This window comes from Camarhynchus parvulus, chromosome 20 (assembly GCF_901933205.1).
Source record: "Camarhynchus parvulus chromosome 20, STF_HiC, whole genome shotgun sequence".
Lineage (NCBI taxonomy): Eukaryota > Metazoa > Chordata > Aves > Passeriformes > Thraupidae > Camarhynchus > Camarhynchus parvulus.
The window spans coordinates 3,706,541-3,732,226 of NC_044590.1; the positions used below are offsets into that span (position 1 = coordinate 3,706,541).

The 25,686-nt window shown below is 43.7% G+C and overlaps 2 protein-coding genes across 2 annotated transcripts; one reads left to right on the top strand and one right to left on the bottom strand.

The window, feature by feature from the left end:
• Positions 1-2,046: 2,046 nt before the first annotated feature.
• On the bottom strand, positions 2,047-5,846 carry PPP1R3D (protein phosphatase 1 regulatory subunit 3D). Its single transcript, XM_030963230.1, has one exon. It carries the CDS (start codon positions 5,807-5,809, stop codon positions 4,892-4,894), a length of 918 nt encoding a protein of 305 aa, XP_030819090.1. The 5' UTR covers positions 5,810-5,846; the 3' UTR covers positions 2,047-4,891.
• A 1,897-nt stretch (positions 5,847-7,743) lies between these two features.
• On the top strand, positions 7,744-11,353 carry FAM217B (family with sequence similarity 217 member B). Its single transcript, XM_030963413.1, has 5 exons — positions 7,744-7,980; positions 9,146-9,251; positions 9,338-9,423; positions 9,802-9,879; positions 10,093-11,353. Exons 1-5 carry the CDS (start codon positions 7,880-7,882, stop codon positions 11,276-11,278), a joined length of 1,557 nt encoding a protein of 518 aa, XP_030819273.1. The 5' UTR covers positions 7,744-7,879; the 3' UTR covers positions 11,279-11,353.
• The last annotated feature ends 14,333 nt before the right edge of the window (positions 11,354-25,686 follow it).

The window sequence follows — 25,686 nt, forward strand, 5'->3', positions numbered from 1 at the left end:
GCGGGGGGCGGGCACTGCGGGCCCTGAGCGCGGCCGGCGGGAGCGCCCTCAGCGCGGCGGGCGCTGCTGGGGCACCGCGGATTGCCTTTGTCTACAGGCGCTGTTCAGGGCTGATTTCCGTGCACACGCAGAAATTACTGGGCATGGCTGGCTAAACCAGTGTAATCCATTCCTGTGCTTAATTTAGAAACGCTTTCACTGCCCGAGTAGGTGCAAAGACACGCTCGGTTACAGACCTGCTGTGGGCAAAGGGCTTCCACTGACGTCTGTGGTGTTTATTATGCAGAGGGAACTGGATAATGTGCTTAAGTGGAACCCAGCAGTGCACTGGATAATGTGCTTAAATGGAATCCAGCAGTACTGGATAATGTGTTTAAATGGAATCCGACAGTGCCAAAGGGGGGCTTTACCTGCACTGGTGTGCTACTGGCGTATCTATTACCATATCACAAATGCAGATAATAAAATAAATCTCACCTACTCCAGAAGAGTATCAAGAAGTGTCTCCATTCATACCTAGAATTAGCAGCAATACTGGAGCACCTAGGAGAGAAGTCACCTTTCACAGCAGGTAAACCTGCAGCAATTGTAAATAAAATAGTACTGCTGATTCCCTGACATGAGAAAGATAGATAAAAACGCAATACTATAAAAGAAAAAAAAACTGCACAGAAAATATTTAAAATACCACGAGATGTCACTGTAATGCAAGAAAATGACAAGTGGTGTGAGAAGTGGAGTATCTGCACTGAGGAGCTGGGAGTAAGCAGTGCTGAAGCAGATTTGTAAAACAGCTTTACTGAAAAACCTCCCAAGGACAAAACTTTGCATGAGGAACTTGGAGCATCAGAAGTTTTCTATGAAAACTGAATCCTGCATTGTGCTTTCACTATATGAACAGAAATAATCAAAGCCAGTTTGAAGTCGAAGTTTCCCTTTCCACAAGCAAACACAGAGGCTGAGCTTGTCCAGCCTTACTCATTCTATAGCAAAAGAGAAGTGAGACAGTCCAGAAGTGGATCACACACTTTGTTTCCTGCAATCCACACTGAGATTACTTCAGCTCATTTCTCATTCTGTAACATTAGTCTGTTTTGTTTGGTTTAGCAGAAGGGAAGTCAGAGAAGTTTCATCGAGTTATGCATTAAACAGACCAGAACCAACAGTGAAATTACTTGGCCACAGTCATTTCAGACACATGTGAAAACACCAGAGAAAATGGAAAAACTCCTTAGGGTAGGGTAGCACTATTTACAGGGACTCTTATTCACTATAATAGCAGAAATATTTATCCTTATTAAAGTTAAAGGAGGGCATTGTGCTGGCCAAGGTATTTTCAATCTTTGGCACAGCTGCTGTTGTGTGTGAAGGGTCAGAAGTGTTGATACCAACAGTTTAAATATCAAGTGTCAAATGAAATACTTACAGATCTGAGATCACAGGGAGAGAGAAGTTGGGAAAGAAGTCATTACTAATGTTACACTCCTGCTGCCAAATGAATAATCATTCACTGCAGTTCTAAGTCTTTACCAGCTGTAAAGTACAACTGAGCACTGATGATACACACCACATTAAGTGCTGTAGCTACTGACTATACATGCATATTAGTGTGATTACAAATTGCAATTTAATTTACAAATAAACAATTAATTTGAAACTAAATGTAAAAATATCACCTAGATTAAAAGTAGCAACAGCAACCTATAAGACAAATTTGATGGTTGGATGTTTGCAGAAAAAACTGATCATTTTCCTAAATAATCTTAATTTATGAACAACTTAATACAGACATGCCCATGTATTTAAACTGATTTGCTATAATTAGCACTGATTAAAAAGTAATTGGTAATGTATATTTTTATTAATTATGTCTGCTAGTTAAATGTCTTCATTTTGCCTTAGGAGAAACCTGGCAACAGATAATTCCCATCCTCAGCTCTATCAAGACTGACCCCAGTGGAGCTTTCTTGACAGGACTACCATTGACAGAAACAACAGAAAATTGCGAAAAGCTTTTATTTCAATCTTCTGTATTACAATAGGCATAGTTTTATTATTGCTTTTTAAAATTAATTAAGCACTTTGCAATTTTACAACTGGTGGACCTTTTGTCCAACATATGTGCTTCACTGATATACTGTGTAATGTACAACCCCTTTTTATTGACATGGATGTCATGTTTCTTTAAAAAACATGCTTGGAAGAACCTTGAAACCGTGGACTATTAGACATTCATTTACTGTATGACAATAATAAATACATGTTTTTAAAAGTGCATTATATGGTGATAATCCTTGTGAATAATTCACTTTTACAAAATCCGCATTATAAGAGAAGTGCTGAATTTGAACACAGTGCAAGCAGTCAGGTTGTCCTGAGAAGATAAAAATGTGTTGTAAATTTACCTTCACAACAGGTGCATATTAACACTAAATGGCTTAATCCCATTTTTGTCAACCAGAAGCCATTTGATGTTCATTACTGAGTGTGGCAATAAAACCTAAGTGCAAATATCAACTCTGCTGTGACAGGTGGCAGTACTGGTGTGAAGCTTTAGCAGCTTAAGCCAGAGATGGCTCTCAGCTCCACTGCTCCACTGAGCCAGCAGTGCCAGAACTGCACTGTCAGCCCTTCTCCAGCAGTGCAGACCAGCACAGAGCAAAAGGAAATCTGGAATAATGCTTCAGTATTTAGTATTCAGGACCTTGCATATGCCAAAACCCTGAGAGGTTGTGGAAGGAAGACAACAGAAGCCCAGCTGAGACTGCTGAGGCATTCATTTCTCCACCCCTCTCACACTGTGCTACATCTGCCATGAACCCTTCTTGTGACAGCCTCAGCTTTACAAAATCTGACCTGGCCAAGGGAACACTCAGCTCTGACATTTGCTAGCACATGACAGTCTGTCCCAGAAGACAGCAACATCCTTCTGGCACGAAAGCAAGTATTGCTCTGAACTCCAGCAGCACCCAGTGTGGTGTCTGGTAAGAGAGGGGTTTTTATAGTGTGCTGTGTTTGCTGGTGGAAAAACAACAGTCATTTGAGAAGGAAAAAGAGGGGGGAACAATGCTTGAAAATAGTGCCTTTTATTCAGCACAAGTACTTCTGTGCATGTGTGTGCACGTTCAGACAGGACTGAGCTTTCTGAGCACTTTGCAAAAGGTGCTCAGCAGCTCACAGAATCCTCATTCCTGACTTTGGTTCCTCTGAAAGTCAAACACCAATGGAATGAGGCAGCTTCCTCACTTGAAAGCCCAGCTTTGCTAAATGGGTATCACACCAAAGAAGCAGCATTAAGTTGCCACACAAATTAATTTTCTTGGGGTTTTTGCCCTTCCAGAATTACTCAGCAGACTTTTCAGGCTAATATATAACTGGCCATGGGTTGCTTACAACTGTGATTTTACAAACAACTTGTGATTTTGATAAATAAGCACCAATCCAAAATAAGATGCCCAAGTAAGTGGCCTGATTTTCATAGCATAGTTTTAAAACACAGCTCTTCTAATATCTCCAGCCAGCCAGCTCTCAAAGACTGTGTTACACATATAAAGCTAAACTTTCCATGCAGTAATGATTATGTATGGGAACAATTATGGACAAACTTTTACTTCATAAATTTAAGCCTGTTGCTAATCTTAAACCACACTAAAACCACAGAACAGAAATAGTAAAACAAGAAGCACGGGAAGGTGGTCTAACTGTGTTCCTGTGCTCTCCCTGCAGCAGAAGGGATTCTGTTTATGGGTCTGTGTAATGAAGTGCTTTCAAGTTCCTGCTTGTGTTGCAAGGCTGCAGTCTTGGGAGTTCAACTGTTTTACAATGGCAAGCAGTTAAATAAAGAAGTCAAAGCTACTTCTGCAGTAGTTCTGGAACACTAGGGAACAACTGTGATTCAGGGCTCTGGAATTCTATTCCAGGCCTCTGTACCCTGCTCCCTGTACTATTTCTTTTCCTTATATGTATTTATTTTATCACATCCATTTCTTGATCTATAACTTTACCAGGATGAGCATTCATACAGTGCTTTGAGACCTTCAACTGCATTTGCAACACAAGTCCAATATTGGTCTTGTTTCCCTTAGCAAAAGCAGGTGCACCAGAAAAAGATAATTCCTGTACCACCACCTTGAGAAAAACCTACTTGGGCATCAGTTGACAAAGGTGAGAATTTCCCAGGCAGATCTGCCTTAAACACTTTGGTAAAAATCACTCCTGCTGCAAGGAGGAGATAGGAAAAGGCACCTTTTGTTTTTTTCCCCAGGGAAACAGAGGGCCTGATGGCACATTTTCATGTATGTTTTGCTCATAGTAGCATTGAATTTCCAACTCAGATATTAATGGAAATATTTAACGTGACTACAGCCTTAATAACATTGTTATACAAATACAAGTCTTTCCTACAGTGCCTGTCATCCAAATTATGCATAAATGGAATAGTGCCCTGACTTGGTGAAGTAATATAAACAAAATTAGAAACAAAACCAGTTAAGCCACACTGTCCACTTAGAAAACAAACAGTAGAAAATGGTAAGAGAGATCAGTTAGAAACATTCTATGCAACCAAGAGCATCACTAACAACAAGAAATGTGTTGTTTTGCTCTCTGGTAGCCTCACAGCATTCCTGGGAACCATTCTGCAATGACTCATTCACCCAAAAAACCCACATGGCTTTTCTATGATGGTATCTCACTACAGATTCTGGCCCTTTTAACTTTCCCAGAGGTTCAGGGCAGTTTGCACAGGCCATTGGCTGCCTCCCAGCCCTGGGACACTCGGCCAGGTTTGGCAGGTTTCAAAAAGAAGGCTGTTGCCATAGGAGCAGAGCGCCATGCCAAGGCATAGAGTGCCACCAGAGCACTGACACGCTGCTCAGCACCGCTCCCTCACTCAGATGAAGTGGATCCAGCTCTCCTCACACTCCCTCGGCAGCTTCAGGGGGTGAGTCCGGCACCTGAGGGTGTAGTTCTTGCCTCTGTTGTTATCCCAGTACTCCTGGCCGTTGACTTGGTACCTTGCTGCAAACTGGACGAGAGTGCTCAGATGAAGGAGGAAAGGAGGCACAGGAAGGAAGAAAGTGAACACATCAACCTGATCCTGCCCGTTTTTCTCTGGGATGCTGCACTTCCAACGAGCACACACCTCATGGATGCTTTCCCACTGGTTGAAGGTGTAGCGCACGGACACTTGCTTCTCAAAAGCAACATTCCGAACCTGGATGGTGCCACTGAGCCCCAGATCCGAGCTGCTCACCCGTTCCAGACACACCTGCTGCTCCTGGAGTCGGGATGAGAAATCCACACAGTCTGCAGGCTGCTGGAAGTCAGGGACCAAGCATTGCATAGTAAACTCCAAGTTCAAGCTGCTGTACCAGAGGTCTGAGTTTATGGAGAGCCTGGAAAGGACGTGCAAAGGGATGGATGGATCCTCCCCAGTCTGGAAGACTTTCACTTGAGTGAGCTCCAAGCCTAAAGCATCAGCAAACCTGACCCTGCTCATGCGGCAGCCGGGCTCCTGACACTGCACTGCTGCTCTCTTCCTCCTCTCGGGTGATGTTGGCAGGGACCTCGCTCGGCGACGCATGATGGGCTGCAGGGCTGGGTCACAGCTGGAGAAGGTGCTGCTCGCATGATTATTTGGCTGGGGGCTCTCCTTGGCTGGGGCACTTCTCTGAAAAGTCTTGCTGCTACTTGTACAGACTGCTGGGGGCTGCTGCTGCCTTCGTGCCACTGCTCCTTCAGCCCTTAACATGTTCTCATAGAGATCTGAGAGGTAGCTGGGATTCCTTTGAGGACCACGCACTTCCATTCTAACTGGTGACAAAAAATCAGTGTTAACACTGCAGGTAATAAGGAGCACTACCCCTCTGAAGCACTTAATTTGGGAATGGCAACCAAAGTAAGGTCTGAGGTTATTGCACTGGATACAGCAAGGATCACCTGGAACAATGTCACCTTCGAACGAGAGGCAGAAGCGTGGCAGGTCTCAGGGCAGCTGGCAGAGAGCCAGCAGTAAGGCGCTGTGCGGGAAGCTGAAGGCAGACTCACTGCCCGATGAACTCCAGATCGCTGTGCTGGCTGGTAGCCCCCAGGCTCAGGCTGGAAAGGGATTCAAGGCTATCACCGCTGATACTGGAGGAGCTCACACCCAGGCTGGAGAGCGACTGGAGGCTGTCGTGCTGGATGAACGACTCCAGGCTGTCGGAGAGGTCGCTGGAGGCGCGGTGCGCGCCGAAGCACCGTGTGCCGGAGCCGCGGGCGAGAGGGGCCTGCAGGCTGTCCTCGCTGCCGGCGGCCGAGCCCGCGCTCCGGCGGCAGCAGCAGCACGAGCAGGGGGCACACTCCAGGCTGTCACACTGGATGCTGGGCGAGTCGAGGCCGGGGAAGGCTTGGAGGCTGTCGGGCAGGAGGGAGCCGGGGCTGCTGCAGAGGCTGGAAGGCGGGCGAGAGCTGTCGGGCGCGGCCGCGGCGCCAGGCTCGGTGTCGTGGCTGGCGGGGGACGGATTCGCGTTCGGGGCCGCCACAGCGCCCATGGGCGGCGCGACCCCCGCTGCAGCCCGAGCGCGGGAGCAGCTCCGGGCCCCCGTCGCACACCGCGGCCGCTCCGCTCCGCACCCGCAGCGCAGGCGCCGGGCCGCTTCCCCCGCCCCGCCCGGCCCCGCCCGGCCCGGCCCCCGCGCTCGGCGCTCGGGCGGCGCTGCCGCTTACCGCTGGCGACGGACGCGCAGTAAGGGCAGGTACCGGGCCGGGGCGAGGAGCGCCGGGGAATGCGGGGCGGCCCCTGAGTGAAGGAGCGGCCCTTGCGGAGCGCGGTGATAGCGACGGCGGGAGGGAGCGGAGCGGGCCCGGCTCGGCGGGCGCTGCGGGCACAGTCTGCGCCTGCTGGCACTACTGCCATCCACCGCGGGCACTGCCTGCCATAGCCTGCCACCATCCCGGCACTGCCACCATCCCGGCACTGCCCGGCCGGCGCTGGCCCCTGCGGCCGCTGCTCTGCCCCGTCCGCTGCGGGACTGCGGCGCTCCGGGGCTCGGCTCCGCTGAGCGCGGCCGGGACGGGATGCGGGGAGGCGTTTGAGGGATAGGACGGGATCAATGTCAGTAGATACGGACATTAATATGACTGTAAATACATAAACAGCATTGCAGTAGAAGTAAAGGTGCGGTCAGGAGAGCTCTTTGTCACCTGTCACATTTGCAGACCATTGTGAACCCCTGGAACTGTGCAGTTCCCTGTACGGGAATGCAGTTCCTCTGAAGTAAAAGAAAGCAATGGATACTCCTGCTAAATATACTAAAAATACTCCTGCTCTGAGTATTTTTAGTAGGAGCTGATGAGACATTTGTTTTGGAAAAAGAAAAAGATGAAGAATTGGATACAAGATTTGCATATATGCATATCGGAAGAGCGCATTTTGTGACACAAAAAGGCCGCTCAGCTCGCACGGCAGCAGGGGTCGGGATCTGCTCTCCATCCCCTGGAGCAGGAGTTCCCACCCACAGGGCTGTGCCCAGCGCCGGGAGCTGCGCAGGCTGAGCAGGGATGGGGATGAGCACATGACACTGCACGGCAGCTCAGGGAGCACGGCCGTACCCGCAGGTATTTCCTTATTTTGGGAATAGTAAATTGAACGATGCTGCTTCCCACTGAGCGAGAGCTGGGGGAGGGGACTGTTTTCCTGTACAGTTTGGTAGCTGATTATGTTTATCTTCCTGCTTTAAAAATAGAATCACATCGGGAGGATTTTGTTTGTCGCCAGCATCTCCGGGACGTGGGGATGTCTGCATTGGATAGATTGTGTCTTGCAAAGCCAAAAGACTGGAGCCGTTTGAAGATTATGTAACAGTAAAGGTGCAGATTCCCTTTGGAAAGAGGAATAATGGGACCAGGCATTCAGGAATATCCCTTATTACTGCACAGAGAGACACAGCGGAAGGAAAGCCACAGCCACACCAATGAAAACCACAAAGGAATGGTAAAGTAAGGAAATTAATTTCGCTTTTTATAGTTACTGGAATGTCAACATGCTGGGTTTAGTTAATAAGTGCCTGGCTGTCCTGTTCCCACTGCCTTCCTCTCCCCTGGTCCCAGGGACAGAAATGATTGTGCAGGATGATGGTGCAGGTCACAAGGTCACAGAGGTGACTGCAGCAATGCTGGAGGCACAGGACTTAGTTTCTTTCTTTTATAAGCTCTTGAATTTGTGAAATCACGTGTTTTTAAAAACAAAATCTGACTATACTGACATAAAAACTGAGAACAAGATGTACAGCCTGGCAAATTAACTCAACTGCAGTAAGGCTAGATTAGATAGAAGGGCACAGTATGATTATTCCTGCTCTGAAATAATATTTTGGAAATCAGTAATGCTTCTTGTTTCTAGAGCAAACACTGTTCTTATTCGTACAGAATATGCTGATTTATTTATTCTGTTTTTACACAGAAATGTATCTGGTTTAATTAAGGAAGCATGTTTTAGTTCTAAGCTGCCCAGATCAGTAATGCCATTCCTTTTGCTTTCATATGAGCTTTTTTCTCTTAATAATATTTTCACAAGTCCTATTATAATACGAAATAAGGAATTTTCTTATGCCTTCATTGTGAAATAGTTTGTATTAATACCAGGAGAGACCTTATGCTCCCTGTTCACTTCCATTCCTTATCTTCAAAGGAATAATCTTTAAATTTTGTTGAGAATATGCAAATGGGAAAGACAAGCAAGATTTGGCTTCATATGAAACCTTCATATTGTACTTTATAATTAATTGTGGTAAATTGCAATTGGAGCACCTACCAGGTACTATAAAAATCAATAGTTATAAATATCTGTAATATTTATTATGTCCAAAGAAGCTTTAGGATCCTCTGTCAGAGGATTCTCTATAAGGGCTACATTTTATTATTATATCATCTGATAGAATTATTCACTTTTGCATTAATAATATTAAAAATACAGCAGTGCGTTTGTAGTATAAAAAGTAAAAAGTGGCTATAGTGGCATAGTTCTGATGAACTTTAAGAATGACTGCAATCAGCCCTTTTTTAAACTCAGCTGTACTCTCAAGTTTTTGTTGTACTTCCATTCTGACACTCATATATGCTGCTATTTATATCTGATATTCTGTTTAATCATTTGTGGTTACAGTAATGGAAAAAGCCATCCAAGCACCAAAGGACTAAATAAACCAATTTCTTATGCGAAATCTCCTCCTGGAAGATTAGGCAAAAATGTATCAAGTGCCATTGAAAAGGTAAGTAATCCCCTTTTCTAACAGAAAAATGGTACCTACTCTAAGTCAGCTTCTTAATAACATCACAAACTTTCATATCCCTTCAGATTTCCCATGACACTCAAGATGGTCACCAAGCAAATGTTTATAAGAAGGGAAGGAACCAGCTGGATGGCAATAATCAGTCAAAAAGGTAATTTTATGTTAAGATTATCTGTTTCATTCATAGTCATTTCAAACTGGTTGACAGAATGCTTTTGATGAAATTGGAGCTGCATTTGGCTTAGAGTTCACCATTTATGAGAACAAATTTAAGTTATCAAAATGGAAACTTGCTATCCTGCTTTAGTAAGTTCTCAGGCAAAACCTTAAAAAATTCCAACAACAAATCAGTAGTAGGCAGTGTTATCTCTAGCAGCAATTATTGATTTTGCCTCATTACCAAGTTTCTGTGCCAGTTTTAGCTTCAGTCGTGGGGATCCCCATCCTTGAAGGGGTGGCAAGACCTTTGTAAGGTGCTGTTCAAAGGCACTGACCATTCTAACAGGACATGAACTTCCTTTTCCTTTAGGATCCCCAGTGTTTGCAGCTCACTGCACAGTGCACAAGGACCAAAGAGGAGTCCCCCAGAAAGGAGGCAAAATGAATCCTTCCTGCACAGGAGTCCCCCAGAAAGAATGAAAAATGAATCCTTCCTGCACAGGAGTCCCCCAGAAAGAACGAAAAATGAATAAATTTTCCTGCACAGAAGTCCTCCAGAAAGAATGAAAAATGAATATTTCCTGCACAGGAGTCCCCCAGAAAGAAATCAAAGTGAATCCTTCCTGCACAGGAGTCCCCCAGAAAGAATGAAAAATGAATATTTCCTGCACAGGAGTCCTCCAGAAAGAATGAAAAATGAATCCTTCCTGCACAGGAGTCCCCCAGAAAGAAATCAAAGTGAATCCTTCCTGCACAGGCTCCCCCCTGGCACAAAGGGCAGCACACAAGAAAACTTCTATAGGGCTAAGGATGTCCCAGTGCAGCATTTTTATTGCAGTAGAAAAGAACAGCTGGGGAAGAATCATGAAGAATACATTGCTGGAGCCAGCCCAGGCTCTTCGAAATGGCAAGAAGCATCTGTAGGTGAAATGTTTCTTGATTTTGAATCGGTGCAAATTATTAAAGAAGATGCTGAAGATGATAGTGCCAGTGACCTCTCTGACTCAGAAAGAATTCCCATTCCCCCCTCTCCCTGCACACCACCAGAACTCATCCTCAGAGCTGAAGAAATCGACCCGCTTTGTTTGGAACACATCCCTGAAATGGGATTTAAAGAATCCGAATATTACTACCCCGACTTCCTTCCCCCTCCTTTCAACTCGTGGGACCTGAAGCAGCTGGCCACCTTTGCCCACGTGGAAGGGAAAGCCGAATTCCGGCCCAAGCCCTCGGGGGCCCTGGAGAAGTACCTGGAGCGCCTGCTGCAGCTGGAGTGGCTGCAGATGCAGACGGTGCAGAACGAGAGGGGCCGGGCCACCAAAGGGCGGCCCCAGACTGCCCCCGGCCCCAGCCGTGCCCTCAAGAGCCCTGGAAAAGGCAAAGCCTTGCTCAGCCCTGTGCCCCCCAGGCAGGCAGTGCCCCAGGAAGGGGCTGCCAGGCTGCCCAGGAGCTGTCTGGGTCACAGGGCAGAGCCCTGCTCTGAGGAGACTCGCCCGGCGCGGTCCCTGAAGGTTCCTGAGAGAACTGGGGGTGCAGCACCTCCTCAGAGGAAAACTGGTGATGGAAGGAGTGACCTGAGAAGGAAACCAGCTGCAAAGCAGCAGCTTCTCAATCTGCAGCCCCCCGAGAGCAGCTCTAAAATCCAAAGTGTTGGTAACATCAGACCCCCTAAGCAAACCCCAGCATTCCATGGGGCAGCTGCTCCCATCAAAGGCTTAAAAACACACATGTGTACAAATCCAAAGAAAAACGGCAATGGCAGCAATTATGTTCCTCCTAGAAAACCAACAGTGGACAGGAAAATAAAAACAAATGGCACAAAGCAAACACCACGCAAATTTCAGTGAATGTTGATGCTTCTTGACTGCTAGAAAGCATCTGGCCAGTGCAGAAGAATCTTTTTTTTCCTTCATAGGAAGATCCTGAGAAAAGTGTTCCTGGCACGTGGTTCTGAGTCAGCACTGTTCATTTCTATAGATTTGATCTTAAGCCAGCAGGAAATGTTTTCTCTGAAGGCAAATGTCTTCCATTGGTCTTTCCTCAAAAATATTTATAATTGCTCAGTGAGGATAACAATAGCACAGTGTGAAGTTTAGAGAAGTGTAGAACGTCCTGTCTGCACCAGCTGAGTGTTCCTTGTATTTACCCTGCTGGGTGTGAGGGAATAGGGTCCCATGCTCTTTCTCCTTGCCCAGATGTGCTTTTTGTAAGACAGGTTTGATTTTGGTGTTTTTATAAAACAACGGAGCCTGTTATCTATGCAAAGTCAACTCTAATTCTTCACAGAAGATGATGAATTGGATTTTTTGGATGAAATAGGTATTATTTTTTTGAGAAGAAGAAGAATGGAGATAATGTTTTGAAATATTTTAATGCAGAAAGAATTCTTTTTAAGACAAAGTATTAGGGAGCAGACAGCTTCAATAATGACAGATTAAGAAAACAGAATGTGTATTTTTATACCCTGGAATCTTCACTGTGTTTACAGACAGCTTTCCTGGAAGTTCATTTTGTAGGCCTTGATGCTTTTTGTCATTTAGGGGAAATGACCAGATTTCAAATTGCACACGGATATATTTGAGTCATGCAAACTAAGGCTTTTAGCAGAGACTGTGTGGCCTAGTTTTCAGAACTGGTGGCCTCTCAAAACATAAGAAACAGACTCTTAAGAGAAGAATTTAAAGGGTGTTGTAAGTTCAAGTAAAGATATATTTTGATACAGAAGATACCTATTTTTAGTCATCTGAGATGACTCGTATTTACCCTGTGGTCCAGTCTAGCTTGGCTTCTTAAGGCTGAGGGAGGTGAGATGGGGAAATGTCCTGCAGAAGGAAATTGTACAGCCAGGATTGGGTCCTGTCCTTGGGCCTTCTGTCTTCTCTTGTGTCTGTGAGATACAGGAGAATACAAAGGACAGTTCAGAGAATATTCAAGTGTCACTTGATCTATTACAATTTCAAATCAATCACAGCAGCTGGGGACAGGATCTTGTCAAGATGAAATTCTAAAGAATGTTTTTTACTTTCACTTTAAAATCCTGCTCAGCCTATTTTCCTCCTCAGCCACCAGTCCCAATCTTCATGAGAAGTGAGCTGAGCTCTGATGGACCAGATTCTGCAGGAGGATCCTTCACATTGTGATAGAAAATGAAAAAGTAGCAAATACTAAAGAGTACATTATGTATATAGCTAAATTGCACTTCTCTTGGTGAGCTCATCTTGGTTTTAAGATGCTTAGCTGTTTCTATCTTTCATTGTGCCTATCAGATCTTCAGCTTTGTAAAATTTCAAAGCATGAATTTATATGTAGTTTGAAAAGTGAGAATATTAAGAAATGTAGTAATAGAGTATTTTACAGTACATAAAAACATTGCTCAGGAATAGCCTAAGAAATATTTTTAGTGGTTTTTTTCCTAGTCTACTGGAGACCAAATGTGAAATTTTGAATTGGTAAAAGAAATGAATGTAATAGACAGTATTACATATCCAGAATCAGTATTTGTAAAGTTACACTTAATATGAGTTGTAGTTGCATGTACATTCAGCTCTATGCAATTCAAGTGGAACTGAACCTGAGATGCTCGGAGAGCAGAGGAGGTGGCTGTGTCAGAGGTGTGGTGGCACTCAGGATGGGACTGAACACCAGCAGCTGCAGAGGACCAGCACATCCCAGGGTTGCTGTTTCACCCTTTTGTTTTGGTCCAGCCTCATTCATTTCAGCGTTTTTAGATGAAAGGTTCCTGCACCCAGTGCTCGTATTTCAAGCTCTGGCCAAATTCTGCAAGCCTGCCTTAGCCAAGTGTTCCTGATTCACATGAGCAGTACTGAAAAACAGGAGAGCTGCTTTGCCAATAATCAGGATTTTAATGCACTGTTCTAGTTCTGTTACAAGCTCCAAACCTGAGGTGAGCAGGATCCAGGCAATAATCAGAATAACATACTTTTTTTTAAAATTCTGTTGAATGCACTAAATAATTTAGCATGTTGTTATAGCATTGAATATTGCTGGATGCTAAATTTTCTAAATTGAAGCTTTCCTGGGTTGTAAGGAGGGCATGTAGATACAGGCACATTTTGCATGATCCCTTCTCTAAGAATAAATAAACTCCATTTCAACCAGCTGTGACCAGAGCAAAGGTGATTAGCACTGGGAAAAGTCTTTTGTCACAGAGGTAGGAAAGTTTGAATGTAATATTTGTCATCTTATGGACACCAGTCTGTTGTTGGAGACTGAAAAGGGAAGCAGGTGGAGGTGGTGATGGCACTTTAAAGAACTCTGAGAACTTGTTCATCTCTGGGCTCCACCTGGCCAAGTCGGTTTGTCTCATGTGATAATCACACCAGTCTAATTTCTGTCATTGATTTGGTACTTCTGACACACTCGTCTTTGTTCAAACACAGAAATTCTGTGTTTGTCTCAACAAACAGCTCTTGGCTGAGCAGACCTCCAAGGGCTGGGTTTTATCCTGTTTCTGTTTTAACTTCACTGTGTTCTGGGCCTACAGATGAAAAGAGCTCCTTTTATGAAGAGGACTGTGGTTTATATTTCTTTCATTTTGTATAGATGGATATTGTCTTTAGCAGCACTTCTGAACAGAACAGAAAAATTTATTCCATAAAACACATTCAGTTTAAAATTAATTACTGAAGATACTTCCCCAGGACCATGTTTGTGTGGCTATCAGCCTTTTTTATACAAGGTTTAGCAATATGATCATGTGGATCTAAGCCTAGCATTGGTGATGCTTCTTGAAGAAGAACAGATTACTGTGATGTGAGATATTTAAACAGAGTGATTTATTTTTTGCTAGAGAATGTAAAGGTTTATTGTTCTGCAGTATTACCTACAGAACTAATATGCTCAGGTTGTACTTTAAATAAACAGCCAGACTCTGCTTCAAGTTGCAGGAGTATAAACTTTGAACAACTCGGTTATTTTCAGTAAAATGACCCTGTTAGAAGATGTGAAGAAACAGAATTTCCCTCTAATATGTATAAACTGTTTTCCTTTAAAATTGAAATATTTAATTTCAATTTTTTTTTTCAAAAACAATATTTAAAGCAATATTGTTTTTCTCTTGCCATGTTCCTTTTTTCTCCATTCCTTGCATCTCATGCTGAGGGCAGTAATTTCCCCACCTCGTTTTCAGTGGGATACAGCAGGGAGGGATGTGCTGATTCCATTGGGCTGAGCTGTCCTGTTTGACTCCAGACTCTGAGATCTGCCCTCATCCTGTCACTGGTCGTGTCCTTTCTGTGTTTCATTCATTGTTTCAGGTAACTTTGACCTTGTATTTGCTATTTAAAGGATCTTGTTAGAATTCGGAGAGAATTTTGACAGTTTTTTCAGCCAGTATGTGCTTTTTTGGATCTGATATATAAAATTTCTACAGTATGAAATTGCCTAGAATGCACTATTTTTTTGCCTTATTTTAAAGGTATTGAGCCTTTGTTGCTCCCATTGCATTAGTGGGTTTTCATCTGAAAAATAAACAGACCATGCTGGAAGGACTGAACTTGATTAACTGAGGATTTGCAGACCAGCTTTTGATGTTGATATTCATGTATTCTTATTTATTTGAACTTTTTGTGGATATTTTTGCTAGCAATTCCTTGGGAACGTGATCTTGTCATTCAAAGGTCCCGTATATTTGCTACAATAAAAGTGAGATACTGCCCTGTTTGTTGCTGAGTTGTTCTTTTTTCTCAAGATGGCACCACTGAATTTTCTTGGAGAGAATTCCAGTATTGTGCTGTCGGGTGGAGGGGGTGGCTCAGCACATCCCGGCTCCTGCTGGCCAAGGGAAGCCAGAAAAATACGGAATTTTCCTTCATCTTTGGGCAATTCCATCCGGGATCCAGGGTGCGGGGAATCCCGGGCCGGATTTCAGCCGGAGTCCGGAATGGAGTTGACAAAAAGGAAAACCCGGACCGGATTGTGGTTGGAGTACGGAATGGATTCGACAAAAAAGAAAACCTGGACTGGATTCTGGCCAGAGTCCGGAATGGAGTCGGCAAAAGGGAAAACCCGGGCCGGAATCCAGGCGGAGTCCGGAATGGATTACGCAAAAAGCAAAAACCCGGACTGGATTCTGGCTGGAGTCTGGAATGGAGACAGCAAAAGGAACAACTCAGACCAGATTTTGGCCAGAGTCCAGAATGGAGTTGGTAAACTGGACTGGATTCTGGGTAAGAGAAGCTGAGCCTGCAATGTGTCACGTGGCCCGTCAGATTGTGAGATTCAGCATCAGCTCAGGTGAGCTCAACTCACTTGTGTTCCAGGTAACAGGCATGACTGCCAAAACAAAGGTCATAACTGCTAATTAACTGCTAATAATCTGCTAAAAGGGCATATCTGCTAATTAAACTGCTTTTGTCCAGAGTTTTCAGCCAAAGGGTAGTAGGAGCTTTTGTGCTGACTTGCATTGTTTCTTCCCTTCTTTAGAAAATGTGTTACCAAAGCACCCTGGAAGATTATGGGGACACCTGTGAACCCTGCAGATACACTGGGGAAGGAGAGTTAGAGCCCAGAAACTCCCCCTGCTCCATCTCTGTTGGCAGTCAGGACTTGCCTGATGATTTTTTGCACACTCTGGGCCCAGTGTTTTCTGCTCTGGAAGAGGTCTGTCAGAAGTGATCTCCATCACTCAGTTGATGTCAGAAGGCTGTGACGATGGTGCTGCAAAGGCTTTTGGCAGGAGCAGTGACAATTTCAGGAAAAAGAACCATCTGTGCTTGAAGGGATTGCAGTGTTTGCAGCATGAGTACCTGGCCTTTCACTCTTCCTGCCTGCCCTGTTTCATGTGGGCGGCCAAAAACCTGGGTTTTCTTGAGGTTCCACTGTGATGGGGGAATTTGACACTGACACAAATAGAAGATCTGATATTAAGGATCCTCAATTCAGTATGCAAATGAAAAAAACCCTAGATCAAACTAGGCTTGAAATTCCAGGCAGAGTTCCATGTGGAAATAAGTCAGTTTTGAAGAGAGAAGGCAGTTACCTGCTAGACCAGTGTATAGTCCTTTCTCCTTAATCCAAGATTAAGTTTAGTACAATGGCACATTTTATATCGTTTATATATGACAATGAAACATCAAAGAGAAAGTTCACTTCTCCTCTGGGTTCACACTTGGGACAGCTCTGCACTGTTACAATCTGCTATGGAACAGTTGGCCTTCACTATTATAAACTTGCTTTTGCAAATTATTATAACTAACAAAAAGTAACTGCTTTATAGATACAGTGCAAATTGTAATTGCTTTTGTGAACAGTATAACAAATTGTGCATGAAGCAAGGCGATCACAGGATGTAAGCGGGCTTGCAAAAGTTGGATCACAAGACATGACTGCTCTTGCAAAATGTATTGATGCCTCAGGTTTTAGCTTTTATATTTTTCAGATTCTGTGCTGCTTAAGTTCAAAACAGCCCAGGCAGAGAAAAAAAATGCCATAAAAGCAGAAAACCAAGTGTGAAGTGGCATCAGAAGAGCACCCTGGACTGCCTGAGACTGTGGACTTAGGCAATGCTGGGGCAACCTGAGGCAGAGCTGTGGTAAACAGGCTCCGAAAATGTGCAGTCATTTGGGGAAGTAATGCAATGAAACAGCATCAGGTACTGCTTGCTAAAGAACTGGGGCTGCCTCTGGCTGTTGCCACACACCCAGAACTGTTACTTTTGCATTATTGATCTGTTCCTTAGCCCTTATTTAACTCCTAAAATTTTGAGGACTGGGCTTCGTTTCTCACGTGCACCATCCCTCCTTTAGCCTGCAAGAAGCACTTTTGGTGCTCGTGTGTGTGCTGGCATCTGCTGGCTGTTGGTATCATGGCACTGCTGTAAATAATACCCTAAAAGCAAAGGAACTGTTGTTAGACAAGATTATTCCTTTCAATGAAAGAACTTCCTGCTCTAAATATGCCACAAGTGCCTCTGAGGGGGAAACTTGTGGGTTTCATCAAGCCCTGCTGATAAAACAGATGAAATTATAAAAAGGGGATGGTATCAAATTTCCCTATCAGGAAACCACAGATGTGTTACTTTTAAATTTTGAGGTTTGGACATGTCTGTTTGTGACTGACCTCTGCTCATGAAGGCTGTTGGTCTTACAATACAGAAATGAGGGAAGAACAGCTCAGGCGATTGTGTTCTGCCATTAGGTAAATTATACATGCAGGAAGTGTTGGAATTAGTTACAAATCTTACTCCTGTTCTATTACAATTTTGTGCTGAAAGAAAAATGCTTTGCCTAAGGCAAGCACTAAGTCTGGGAGCTAAGACACTGTTTTTATATTTCAAAGTTTACTCAAACAATAAATTATGCTTTCGCTCTGATATTATTAACTAATAATTCAAGGCTGGGAACTTCAGTCAAGTGTGATAAAAGAATTTGGCTGAGTGGCAGGCAGGCACGTTCTCCTAAATGCCAGCAGCAAGATCTGTTTACACAATAAATCACTCCTGTGATAAACTGTCCTTAACTTACAACTCCAGATGGAAGACTTCAAGTCAGGCCAGTGATTGAGCAGTGCTGCTAATACCTGAGGTGACATTTTTATTGCAGATAATAACCATATTGGTAAGACTGGAGTTATGCTGTGCTTTGCTGTTTCTTCTGAAAGTTAGGCAAGGCTGAAAATAATCATGGAAGTGTTCTGTGTGCTCATTGCTTGTGTAAACTCCTGCTGGGTTTGGAGCACACCCAAACCTGAGATGTGATCAGACCCATGGTTGCTAATGCTGGTTAAGTTCTCTCTGCATGGGACAAAAACCTGTTTTAATGAAACCCTGTTTCTTGGGAAATGAGAATGTTCCCTGGATGTTCTCACAGTTGCACAGCCTGTGCCCACACAGGTGGTAACATTCAGTGTTTCAGCTTCTTCAGGGATTTGAAGACTTGCACACACTAAGCTAACACAGTTTCCCAGCACCATTGTGAGGTAAAGATGCAATGTTTACACTTTAAAGAGCAGAAATTTAGGCTGAAGGAGCTGCTCAGTTGAGCACAGTCACACAGAGAGCTGTAGCAAGCTAAGGAGTGGCACTTATCAATGGTGCTGCACAAGATCTTGCCTTTCACCAACAAAGTTGACCTTTGCAGCAGCTTTTAGCCTGTTCCTTTTGGGCAGACCTGAGGGAAATGTGCTCTGCTGTGGTCACATCAAACCAGTACAAAATCTCTGGGAACAAACAGTGATGGAAGCAGCAAATAATTAAAATCTTCATTTTACAGCTAAGGGACAGATGCACAACAATTCTAAGTCAGCTCATGTAATTAAAAAGAGACCAGTAGAATGGATCTAGATGTTCAAAATCTCCTTTTGTTACTGTAATAACTGAAGTATCATTATATTCATCATTCCCACCAAGCCCTGTCATTTATGCAGCTACCTGGCCAAAAATATTCCTCTTTTTTCTCCCTCTGCATTTGCAGTCAGTAATTTGGTGATGTGACACTTGAACTCCCGTTAATGATCACTGAACACTTTTATGCAGGAATGACAAAACATGGTACAAACACCCAAATAACCACTCAAACTGCTGAAAGCTGGTATGAATCCTGTTGTCAACACAGGGACAGGAAATCTGTCACACATCAGCTGGGGGGATCTGGAGCACAGCAGAACTCCAGCACTGAGTCTGTGTGACAGCTCCATGTGACAATTACTTCTTTCTCCATCTGTGCATTAGGTTTGAGTTGACATTTTTCCTCAAAGGGGAGTGAAGGAAACCTAAATTAGATGATTAATCTCCCATTGTTTTAAAAACTAGAAACTTCTGCTTGAGACACCAGTAAGATTTTAGAGGAGTTCGGCAGAAGGGATGCCTAGGCTGATGACGAACAGCTTCGCTAACAAACTACTACAATCAAAAAGTTTTATTTAGAGGTTTTCATGAGAAGCAGTGATTACTAAGAAGTGAAAATGAGGCATAAACTAGCACTTTTCTCCCCTACATCACACATTTGCAGCAATCACACTTTTAAGGCACTATTGCAGGCAGCTGCTCAGTGAGTGGCTCTCAACCATGGGAGGCAATCCAGGAGATGAACCAAGAGGGAAGAGCTGGAGGCAGCAGGTTCCCTTGTGCCACAGATCACAGTGAATATTGCCATGCCACCCCAAGTGCCCCAGTTTGGCTCTCACAGCTGCTGCTGCCCTGTCTGCATGGCTGAGGGAGAACCATCAGAGTCCCATCACTGAGGGAGCTTTCAGAGCTTCCCTGGAGGATGCTCTGTCCCTGCTGGACCCACACCATCCCTGCAGTGCCCCACAGCAAACCTGGGCTGTGGATTTCACCTTTAGCACAGGCAGGTGCCACGTTTCTTCCCAAGGTCCCTCTGCTGGTGTTTTCTATGCCCAAGCCAGGCAGAGAACTCGAGCAGAGCCTACAGGATGAGCCAGGAACAGCTCTGAGTGCCCTCTGTGTGTTATCCATGGCCCCAGCCCAGGCCTGGCTCATTCCCACTGGCACAGGGACTGTGTGAAGCCTCTGGCTCATTCAGGGTCTACTTTAAACGAAGTACCTCCATGGCTTGCTGTTTTCCCACCGCTGGAGTGTTTCAATTACCTGTTCACAGTGAGAGGTCTAATCAGGACTCCTGTGAACCCCCATTACTTCTGGCCCCTGCTGTGCCCAAGCCAGTGGGAGTCCCAGCAGCACAAATGTTTATCTCTGCACAATCTTCATCTCTGTCTTTGTTTTGCCTCGTTTATAAAGATCTTACTTAAAAGCAAATGACACACAACCAGTAAAGGGGAAATTAATCAGGCTGGAACAAAAGTTCTGACACTGAGTTTTAAAGGAAACAAGAGACACTGATCACAGGCTGGTCCTACAGAAAGGGGATGTCAGCACGTCAGTGATAAAGTCTTTTTGTCTCAGGCAGAAAGCTCTTCCCTGTCTGCTATTTCCTCCACTCTGCCCAGCAATGGGATCCCCTGGGATCTTTGGGCTGCCACAGAAGGACTGTGAGTTTTAATCAAATCTTCCTGTGCCAGTTTGGGGTCATTTTCTTCCCTCTGAAAGATCCATTTGTCCTGATTAAGGTTTTACAAGAAGTCACTTAAAGGACAGATAAATGACAAGAGATTTTATAAGTGACGGGGAAACCACATGCTGAGAGGGTTGTAATTAATTCCTTCTATTAATGCCTTAGGTGTTGTTGTATTTCACAATCCTAATAATTAAACACTTAGTAGCAGAGTGTTGGATTAGTGTTTAAAAAACCCCACAGACCAAGGTGGAGGCTTCTCTCAAGGTTTTCTGAGAGGGAGCAGGGAACAGACATTGTAGAACCCGTGGTAGGGGCAAAGTTTCTCAACTGAGTCCAAAGGCCATGATCACCTTCCAAGAAACTGGAAATAGGCTTTTCCTTTTTTAACATGAGCTGATGCTGACAACTGAGAACAATGAGAGATTTATGCCATTCCAAGGGCTTTCCTTTTCAGCCTGCAATAGCACTTGGACAGAAAGCTGGTGCTTGGGGAAAATTGAGGGAAGGCACATGCAAAGCTCAGTCGAGCAGGTGCTGAACGTCCATTCCTCTGCTGCTTCTGCTCTTGGCACTCCCATTATTCCATACTTTACACAAGTGGTGAGGAGCCTTCTCAATGGAAACATCTGCTCCTGTTAGAGAAACGTGGCCCATTGACCTGGGCCTGCCCTGGACCCCTCCTTGGTGCCTGGAATAACAGAACTCTCCATGCCTACTGTAATTACTAAATTCTATCCTGAATGCACAATTCTTAGGGACCGGACATTTCTCAAAAACCAGAAGGCACTGGAAAAATGTGAATATTTGGTATTTCAGATGCCCACTTTGTTTTCCCTAACATTTTTAGAAATCGTCTATTCCCAGTTACTCTGTGAGGTGTGAACTGAAACTCAAATTCACAAAGTATTTTTTACTCTGAAGGACAAATCCCACCATTTTCTCTGCTCTGCCTGTGCCACCTTTCCCACTGAGGATGCTTCAGGCAAATCCAATTTGCAAGAAAACCAATTCTGTTCTATGGAAAATGAAGCAAAATGAGGTTCCAGAAGACAGTGAAGGCCCTTCAGCCTTTCCCCTGTCCCCTGGACAGGTGTAATTACCCAATGTGAGCCTTGGCAGGAGTGAAGGAATGAATGAATAGAACAGCAAAGCTAAAATTTCCAGAAGCTCATACAACATCATCTCCTCTTTGTAGGTTTTTCTACTGCTTGCCTCAGAAATGGAGAGTCCCACAGCATAGTTATGTCCAGTAAAATATTTTGTGACATAGTTAACATCTGTTCCTTCTTTCTGATTACCCCCAAAAGATTAAACCCCAATCTTTTGAGCAAATGGATCTCCTGTTAGCAAAATATCAGTACAAAAAAGTATTTTTTTTATAAAACAGAACTTCACTAAATATATCAGTATTGTGGGGACTGCAGTTACAAAGATCTTTTTGGTACAATCTGCTGATTATTTATAATAGTTGAACATGATATGTTATTAATAATCCTGTAGTTTTTGAATTGTTCTAAATTTATAAAATAAGAAAAAAAATTGCTTCAGGGATTCAATTAGCAAATTGTTTCAAGGCACTGATAATTATTAATGCTGCTCAATAGAGGCTTTGCCTGTGCAGAGACAGTTCTGTAATTACCCAGGAGATGGCATAAGTAGGCCAGTTATCGACCTCTTAGTACCAAACAGTTACACCAAGGAAGGATTATTAATACCCTATTTGAAAACAAATCTGCTTACAAAATGTGTATTTTGATATGGTCAGAGGAGAGTTTTTTCTCAAGAAAAAGCCCATTCCTCCTCAGCATCACACAAGGAAAGGGTCACTTAATGGCTACACAGCAGCACTGAGGAAAAGGGATGTGAGGAGGCCAATATGAAAATCTTAAGCCGATATTCTGATTTTTTTTCCCTTGAGCTATGTCCTTTATATAGAAAACTCTCTATCTGTCCACTGTTTTTTATAAAGAAGATAAAGCAGCAATGACTGATAAGAAATATATGTGCATTGTCCTCTGTCTGCCTCATTCCATCCTGGTTGCTTTTCCAAAGGGTTTTATTTAAAGAATTTCTAAAAGTATAGAGGACATGGTAGAACCCATTTAAACCAACAGATGAACACTTTCAAGCACGGAGAAGGAATTAATGTTTGCATCTGGCCTTCAATATGTAACTTTCTATATGAGCATTTTACATATTCTGATAAATATTGTCACTATTCAGACCTATCAATCCCACAAACAGAGTGGATACTCTGCACACTGTGATAATGGATACTTCAAAAAAGAAACAAAAATCTGAGATCAGTTTCCCTCTGTCCATTCAGTGCTTCAAAATGCCTAATTCATGGCTCAGGGAGACATTTGATAGTGTCAAACTGCAGCTCCTGATGATATAAATGTACTTGGGGTTAGTGGGAAATTTCCTAACTTGAAATCTGCTGCCTGTCACACTGAGGTTGTTGTCCAGAACTGAAACCTCAGAGAAATGCAATTGAACAAGAAACCCTTCCTTGGACCTGGGGTCAAACCCTGAGTATGCAGATGCTGAAAGTGATCTCCATACACTCTGCATTCTCTTCTTTTTTGTTCCCTAGGCATTTTCCAGGTGCCCCAGAATGTCACAGTTGAAACCTCCCCTGATGAGAGGGCAAGAGCTGAGTTAGGGGAGTTATTGCAAATCAGCTCAATGATGCAGCAGCTCAGCCATGCAGGGGGATGTGTAAACAGCCGGCAAGGCAAGCACCACAGTTCTGACTTAATTACAAGGAAGTGATAAAGGTACCATGTCTAGGATTAGTGGGGATGAGCATATTAATATAAAAGAGAAGAGAAAATACTAAACTTGCCTATTTCCTTCAGAACTGTAGATCACCAGTTCATCATCATTCCTGATCTCCATCAAACATCAGCGAATCTTATCCATGGATTGTGTGGGCAGGTGGCATCTTGTAGTCCTTGACAGAGCCTGAAAAAAAGAGATTTTAGTGCTTAATTAGGGCTTCAAGATGCTTCTGCAAGAAAAGCAGTAACAGACAGAACTACTGTTTGTGCTTTTGAATTTTTTGGACATATTTTGCAGGATATCTGTGAAAGGGTGGTTTGGTTTTTTTATTCCTGTAATATTTGCTTCTTGCCCAGAATAACTTCTACATAGCCAGAGATAGCAATCTCATGTTTAAAAGCATCCGTGTTTTTGTTTTCAGACATTTTGTTTAAAAACCATCAGCTGTAGCCAGGACTATCAGAAACCCACAAAATCTCAGCCCAGTACAGCTTGTCACCTTGCCAAGAATGCTGCTTCGATTAATACAAACACCATCAAACTACTTAATTGAATTGCATTTGGGAGAGATAAGGAAAAGAATACAAGGTGATTGTGGAAGCTGCACCAACAAATCTTGTAAAGAACATGTTACAGAATTTTATATATGGAAAAAATAATAGCAAACATTTTACAAGGCACTGGCACTCACAGTTGCTCCTAGCAGAAAGGCAACATAAAGAAATGGCTTTTAGTGTAGAAACTGGAGTGTATCCTGGATCCTGCAAAGCTGCTGACACAGGCTGTAACTGATGGAAAACCAACAGAACCTGTCATCCCCATGTTTCAGTACTGACAGTGTAAAAGGCTTTTTTTCATTTAGAAATTCATTTGAAAGCAGTAGTGACAAGTGAAGTCCTATTTCCATCTACAGTGCAAAGAATTTCCCACTCCAATGGCTGATTCTCCTTTTTGTTATTCTGGGGAAAAGCAGGGATGATTCTGGCAAAGCCAGAGTGATGGAATAAAGCGAAGGGAGAGGATGGGGCCCCACACATTTTTTGGGCAGAGCACCCCTGACTGTGACCAGGACATTCTACTCACTGATGGCAGCAGGACACAGTGGGAACCATGTCTTGTTGAAGAGAGGATGTTTTGGAAAGTTTGTATTCAGAAGGAGACACAAGAAATTGGGAAAAAACAAATTTAACTTTCCCAATGGTCTTGGAGGATGAGAAAGTCTGGGCTGTAGAATCTGGGCAGTTCCTTACTCAGAGATGCTCAGAAATCACAGGAGAAAGGAGTGTCTCTTCAAATCCAAACTGGAATAAACAAGGAGAAAGAGCTGTGTAGTGACTCAACACCAAAGCTGGAGAGGTTTGATATGAATTGTTAGCAGAGCCCTGTCATGGGCAGGGTGTAACTGCAAACAGACATCACTGCCTGATGCAGGGAAGAGTAAAACTGCAGAATCCCTCTCCGACACAGCACTGGCTCCTCCCAGGAAAATCAGGATGTCAGCTGCAGGAGGCAGTTTGTGTTTGCATCTCATTCCAAGAGAACGGGAAAAGGTAACTGGAGCCTGCATCCATCCCAGGAGCTGGGCAGCACTGCCAAGGCCAGGAATGAAGGAATGAGTTCAGTTTTCTTGCTTGAAGATCCAGGTGGCTCCAAAGCAGAGAGAGAGCAAATACCACTGTGGTATAATGGATAATGGGGAAGGTTTGGCTCAGACTGAACTGAAAACCAAAGCTAATGCTGCTCTGTACACCTGGTCGTGGTAAAATAAAGTGCCCTCAGCATGAAGGGAAAATCAGGAAGGTTTGTGTTCCAGCAGGTTCATTGCTGATCCACAACTCTGAAAATCACACTTTGTGAGACTCCTCTGTGACCCTGGGCAAGTGACATGCAGCCAGATTTTAATAAACTATTCAGCATCTACCTGCACTGGAATTAGTGGAAATTAAATGTCATAAATCTGTCTGTTACATCTCTCCAGCTGTGAAATGGGAACTGTCCTTCCTGCCTCAAAGAAATACTTCCAGATATTCTGAAGTGTTTTGACAGGGAAGTAATAGGAAGTGTGCACATATCCTAAACAGAAATATGAAGTTTCCTCAGCTGATGCTGAGCTGATGTGCTGAATAAATATTGTCTTTAGTTTTTTCGCAATATTCAGGTTTATGAGCCAAATGAAAGCCAGGCACGGATGGTATTTTTAATGTGCTGAATAAATATTCATCAGGATATTCATCAGGATATGCATTTTTTAAGCTAAAGAGCCAATATTATTTATAGTCTGTGCTTTCATGTAGAGAAGCCAGTTATATGAGAAATGAGGAGGAAAAGTGACACCCTGCTATGAGGTTGCTGGATATTTGCTAACAAGACCATGATGAGGGTGGAACAATCCTGTGCTTGACTTGAATGGGGAGTGTGGGAGATGAAAAATCGAGGTTTATTTCAGTATCTTGTTGAACTTGGATGGTAACTTTAGG

Bases quoted from the DNA above. Each gene is read 5' to 3' on its own strand.
- PPP1R3D (XM_030963230.1), bottom strand. From the start codon at position 5,809: ATGGAAGTGCGTGGTCCTCAAAGGAATCCCAGCTACCTCTCAGATCTC.
- FAM217B (XM_030963413.1), top strand. From the start codon at position 7,880: ATGGGACCAGGCATTCAGGAATATCCCTTATTACTGCACAGAGAGACA. The intron at 7,981-9,145 runs GTAAGGAAATTA...TTGTGGTTACAG, and splicing joins AACCACAAAGGAATGGTAAA to TAATGGAAAAAGCCATCCAA. The intron at 9,424-9,801 runs GTAATTTTATGT...CTTTTCCTTTAG, and splicing joins GGCAATAATCAGTCAAAAAG to GATCCCCAGTGTTTGCAGCT.